Raw genomic sequence first — 5,373 nt, 5'->3', positions numbered from 1 at the left:
TTATTGTTCTTGACGATGTTGATAAGACAGAACAATTAAAGGCATTGGCAGGAGAATGTGATTGGTTTAGTCAGGGGACTCGAATTGTTATAACAACAAGGGATAAATATCTTCTAACAGCTCATGAAATCGAAAAGATTTACGAGATGAAATTGCTAAGTGACCCTGAATCTCTACTGCTCTTCTGTTGGAACGCCTTCAAAATGACAAGGCCCAAAGCAAACTATGAAGACCTATCCAATCAAGCAATACATTATGCCCAGGGTCTCCCATTAGCCTTAAAGGTTATAGGGTCGAATTTGATTAATAAAAATTTAGAAGAGTGGAAGTCTGCTTTGGACAAATATGAGAAGAATCCTCCTAAAGACATTCAAAGTGTTCTTAGAGTAAGCTATGATAGTCTTGAAGGCAATGAAAAGGATATTTTTCTTGACATAGCATGCTTCTTCAATGGGAAGAAATGGGAATATGTAAAAAATGTATTAGATGGATGTGGTATGTTTACAGAAGATGGTATTAGAATACTAGTTGATAAATCTCTCGTAACTATCAAAGATGGTTATTTGAGGATGCATGATCTAATACAGAATATGGGTAGGGAGATTGTGAAGCAGGAGGCACCAAAAGAAGTTAGTGACCGCAGCAGATTATGGTTTCATGAAGATGTTCTTGAGCTACTACCCGATGATAAAGTGAGAACTACACAAACTTTCTTTCTTATTTAGCTTTTTCTGTCAGATGCAGGGTATTCTAATTATTTGTCTTCCTCCCATCAATACGCATTGGAAAAGTTCTGAAAAGTTTTGTTTTATTTTATTCCCCCTTCAAGCCTTCCTCGAAAATAATAACATTTAATGTGACATATTCTTATATCGTAGGAAAATAAAAGAATTGAAGGAATAAAGCTTGTTCAATGTGAAGAACATAATTGGACTGACAATGCCTTTGAAAAGATGAAGAAACTTAGAATTCTCATTCTTCGGAACACAAACCTTTCATGTCGGATTATTCCTCTACCCGAGCAATTAAGGCTGCTTGATTGGAAGGGGTACCCTTCAAATTCTATTCCGTCGAACTTAAAAAAAATTGTTGCCTTCAGTTTACGTCATAGTCCTCTCATGTTGGAAAAGCCGTTTCAGGTACAACTAGTTGTCTGATTCCTTTCTTATAAAAGGTTCACTTTTATTGTGCATACTACTTTCTTCTAAAACTTGAAATTTATACACAAGGATCCATTTAGACTATGCGTAATTCTTGTTAATTTACACCATTAGACAACTTTTTATATATTTATATTACCTTTGTGATTAATTTAGCAAATTTTAGAAAATTCAAAATGGCACCAATAAAGGCAATAATAGACAAATAATCCAAAGACGAGACTTGACTTATATTACAAAATTGTGTTATGTCAAAATAAAGTAGTGTTTAACATATTAAATCTCGTCCAAATTTTATAAAATTTTACATGATTAATCTATATGGTTAAGTATCTCAATTCAATGGTTGGATTCGTGGAATTCATATATTGTTACCTTTTTTAATTTATTTATTTTTGTTTGCAGAACTTTAAGCATTTGACTTACATGAATTTCTCCCATTGTGAATCCATCACTCATTTTCCTAATGTATCTGAAGCCCAAAGTTTAAGAAAATTGATACTCAATGGATGCATAAACTTGGTTAGGTTTGATGAATCAGTTGGATTTCTCCCAAACCTTACATATTTGAGAGCTTCAAAGTGCACTAAATTAAGAAAGTTTCTTTCAAGAATTTGTCTGCCTTCACTAGAGCACCTTTCCCTTAACTGGTGTAGAAGACTTGGACTCTTCCCAGACATAGTGGGAAAGATGGATAAGCCATTAAAGATTTGTTTGAAAGCTACCGCTATTCAAGAGCTTCCAGATTCCTTTGTTGATCTTGTAGGACTTCTCTATTTAGATTTGACAAGTTGCGAGAAACTTGGTTATCTTCCAAGCAGCTTATTTATGCTGCCAAATTTTGTCACACTGAAAGTTGGAGGATGCCCTCAACTTGGTGGATCATTTGCAAGATTCAGAGAAAGCCTTTCAACTACTGCAGAGAGCTGTCCAAGTTTAAAAACTCTGCATTTAAGCCATGCAAGTTTATGTGACGAAGATCTTCATGTAATTATGCAGAGTTTTCCAAACTTGGAAGTCTTAAATGTTTCATCAAACAACTTTGTATCTATTCCAGCATGCGTTCAAGAATCGTCCTACTTGACAAGTTTGGATTTGAGTTACTGCCTAAATCTTCAAGAAATTCCAGAACTTCCCTCTAGTGTTAGGAAAGTGGATGTGAGACACTGCAGTTCCTTAAGTGCAAACACAACAAATATGCTATGGGCACAGGTTTGTTACTTTGAAATCATTTCATATCTTTTTAACCAACATAAGGATTAAAAAGAAGAGAGAGAAAAATACTGAAGCAATATCTTTGATGTGTAGGTGCGCAAAGAGATACATAAATTACAAGTTGTGATGCCAACTTCCAATACTGAGATTCCAGAATGGTGGGACTATCATGGAAGTTGGCAGGGCTATCCACAGTACCTGAATTTCGAGGTACGTGGCAAGTTCCCTGTTGTGGCTTTGGCGTTTGTGTTTGGAGAAATGAACTATCAACCTGTTGGTCTGCACTTGTCCATTGACTCTAGAGATTACTCTGCATACCAACCATCGCATAATTTCACAGTTGCCGAAAATCATGTGTTGTTGTGTGACCTACGAGTATTGTTCAGTGATGAGGGGTGGAAGAGACTTGATGCACATGCTGAGCATGGTAACAAATGGAAAACAGTGAAGGTGAAGTGTGTACCAGACATCATCCCAGTTCAATGGGGAGTGTATGTTTACAAGGAAGAAACAAGCATGAAAGGTATCCGCTTTAGTGGGTCGCAACAATTCGGGTTGGAGAGTGTACCTCGTAGTCCAGGGAGTTTGACGAAGAAGAGATTATCTTCTGCTGAGGAACTTGCCATCATTGCTAGCTTCGCAGAAAGCCTCCAAAATGTGGTAGAAAAGTTGAAGAGGCTTATGGCTCCAATAGAAGAAGACCAATGCTTGAGCTTAATGCAACAAGACGGAGATGAGGAGGACGAAAATGAGGATGAAGGAGAGGAAGGGGAGTCAGACATCGAAGCTTAGAGGACACTAAAGTAGTAAGGTTCCCCCATAGAAAACATGCATATGGCCATGTTGCAATATAATGAGTTGACAAGGTTGGGTGACCAATTCTCTCTACACTTGGCCTGTTTAATTTTTATTCATTGGGTTATTAATTTGCATTTTCTGATGAAGAAAAGTTGTATTTCTTTTCATTTTTCCTGTTCTATATACATATTAGGATAATCATTGCTGCTAGTTAGAATGCTTCTTTGAAAAAGATCTTGTCAACTTATCCTTACATTTGCATTTATGTGTTTTGTGGCTGGTTTAACTAACTTGGCCAGAACATACTTCAGAATTGTTGATTTGTTAGTAGCATTATATCACGATTAAGTGACGCTTTGACAAGTCCATTTCTCTGACTACTGTATAGACTTGCGTTTGCATTATTGGCTAAGCCGAACAAATACTTTCATATGCTGACTAATAATCAAAATTTTCGATTTCAAGAAATATATTTTGAATATATCAATTAAGTAAATTAGTAGATTTTTGTACGTTTCAAATGTGTGTGTATTTGTAAATTGAACAAGGAGGATCTCTTTATATCAATAATCTAATTAATAATTATCAATATCTTGACTTATTGAAGAGAAGAGAACCTTCACCCTGCATGCAGTTTTTTGTTAATCATTTTTAAATAAATGAATAAATGATCTCTCTCTCTAGAATGAAGTCTTTGATCAATTGAAATTTTGTACCTTATCCATGAAGAATACTATGACAGCATAACAACCATTGTAAACTTCACGTATATGAAGTATAAAACAGAAATGTGTTATTATAAAGACTCCTAAAATAAACATTATTTAATAACACTTAATAATTTTGTTATATTTTAAGTCTCATGATTTATTTAGCTTGACCATTGTCCCAAAAAAATAACTTTGATATTTTAACTAAAAAGTTAATTATGTTATTTTTGTCGTTAATAACTAGATTTTGTAGATCTGTCAGTGTTGGAGGTACATGGACATTGATTCATTGTTCTTGGATGTTGGATGAACTCTACCAAACAGCATATGCCTCCAAAAGTTTATCTTGCAACAGCTGGTTGGCTAATACATACAAATCCATTGCCTTGTATAATCCAATATTTAAGTTGGTAAATCTGAAAGGCAATTCACTCATTAATATATAAAAATGTTTACATGGTGAGATGTGAATCATTTAAAGGAGCACATCATTACAATACTTTTACTTCTGCTTCTACTTACTGCTAATATTATTTTTATCAGTGCACATAGTGATGGCAAATCCAGGTGGAGAAATAGAAACTGGTTCTGAGACCATCAGCAACAGCAGCAGCAGTTACGATGTTTTTCTGAGTTTTAGGGGTGAAGACACGCGTTACGCCTTCACCGGTCATCTCTACTATGCCTTGTGCCGCAAGGGAATCAAAACCTTCATGGATAGCGAGGATCTGAGGGTGGGAGAAACGACTCGACCTCAACTCTTTCGGGCCATTGAAGAATCCAAGGTTTCAATCATTATTTTCTCCGAGAACTATGCAGATTCCACTTGGTGTCTTGATGAACTTGCCAAGATCCTCGAGTGTCAGGAGGAAAAGGGCCAGCTTGTGTTTCCCATATTCTACAAAATAGAGCCTTCAGATGTACGGCATCAGAGAAACAGTTATAGGCTTGCCATGGCTGCTCATGAAAATAAGTTTGGTTGTTACTCTGAGAAGGTGCAGAAGTGGAAGTCAGCCTTGCTTGGAGTATCTAACATAACAGGATATCATTTACAAGAAGGGTAAGTAATACAATTACAGTAGTACAATGTGATATATACTTCAATTTCAACATGAAATATTTTTTCAGGAAAATGATATTGCAACTCCAACTTTTTATGAGAGAAATGTTAGGTGATCAACATTTTTTTTCTTTATTTTTGTCTTATATTTGAACAGATATTAGCCAACTCTCCACATTTTTGCACTCTAACATTCTCCTTAGGGGACTGTTTTGTATGTCACTCTTTGGATCAAATTAGAAAGGGACTATATTATCTGACGGAGATAAACGTTGGAAATTGTTAAATTGTTTTGTGTATTTTGAAATCTGATGGACTAAAATGTCGTATTTTAAAAGTACATTTTAGAGTTATCATTTCAAAATTAAATTTATAAAAGAAATTAAATTTTCAATATATTTGTTATATATTTATTAAATAAAAAAACTTT

General features: G+C 35.0%; 3 protein-coding genes across 5 annotated transcripts in view; all 3 read left to right on the top strand.

Annotated features, from left to right (window-relative positions):
• LOC110269935 (TMV resistance protein N-like) overlaps positions 1-1,139 on the top strand; it is a 2,949-nt gene extending 1,810 nt beyond the window's left edge. Inside the window, exons 3-4 of one of the 2 annotated variants that reach the window (XR_002358793.1) lie at positions 1-692; positions 879-1,139. Coding sequence is in view for 1 of the 2 variants with exons in the window: in XM_021118085.1 (XP_020973744.1) it covers positions 1-39 (39 nt within the window). In the remaining variant the exon portion in view is untranslated. Of the gene's footprint in view, positions 694-878 lie in introns of those variants that run through there. The other variant, XM_021118085.1, reaches the window with a different exon arrangement.
• LOC107632222 (TMV resistance protein N-like) overlaps positions 1-3,486 on the top strand; it is a 100,832-nt gene extending 97,346 nt beyond the window's left edge. The window contains exon 7 of one of the 2 annotated variants that reach the window (XR_002358792.1): positions 2,469-2,585. Coding sequence is in view for 1 of the 2 variants with exons in the window: in XM_021118075.1 (XP_020973734.1) it covers positions 2,469-3,167 (699 nt within the window). In the remaining variant the exon portion in view is untranslated. Of the gene's footprint in view, positions 1-2,468 lie in introns of both variants that reach the window. The other variant, XM_021118075.1, reaches the window with a different exon arrangement.
• LOC107632226 (TMV resistance protein N) overlaps positions 3,227-5,373 on the top strand; it is a 6,506-nt gene continuing 4,359 nt past the window's right edge. The window contains exons 1-3 of the mRNA XM_021118073.1: positions 3,227-3,241; positions 4,128-4,342; positions 4,427-4,943. Coding sequence (XP_020973732.1) covers positions 4,438-4,943 — 506 coding nt within the window. The 5' untranslated portion in view covers positions 3,227-3,241; positions 4,128-4,342; positions 4,427-4,437. The remainder of the gene's footprint in view (positions 3,242-4,127; positions 4,343-4,426; positions 4,944-5,373) is intronic.

Source organism: Arachis ipaensis, chromosome B03, assembly GCF_000816755.2.
Source record: "Arachis ipaensis cultivar K30076 chromosome B03, Araip1.1, whole genome shotgun sequence".
Lineage (NCBI taxonomy): Eukaryota > Viridiplantae > Streptophyta > Magnoliopsida > Fabales > Fabaceae > Arachis > Arachis ipaensis.
Note: the sequence above shows the minus strand (reverse complement) of the source record. Positions and strands in the feature narration are given on the sequence as shown.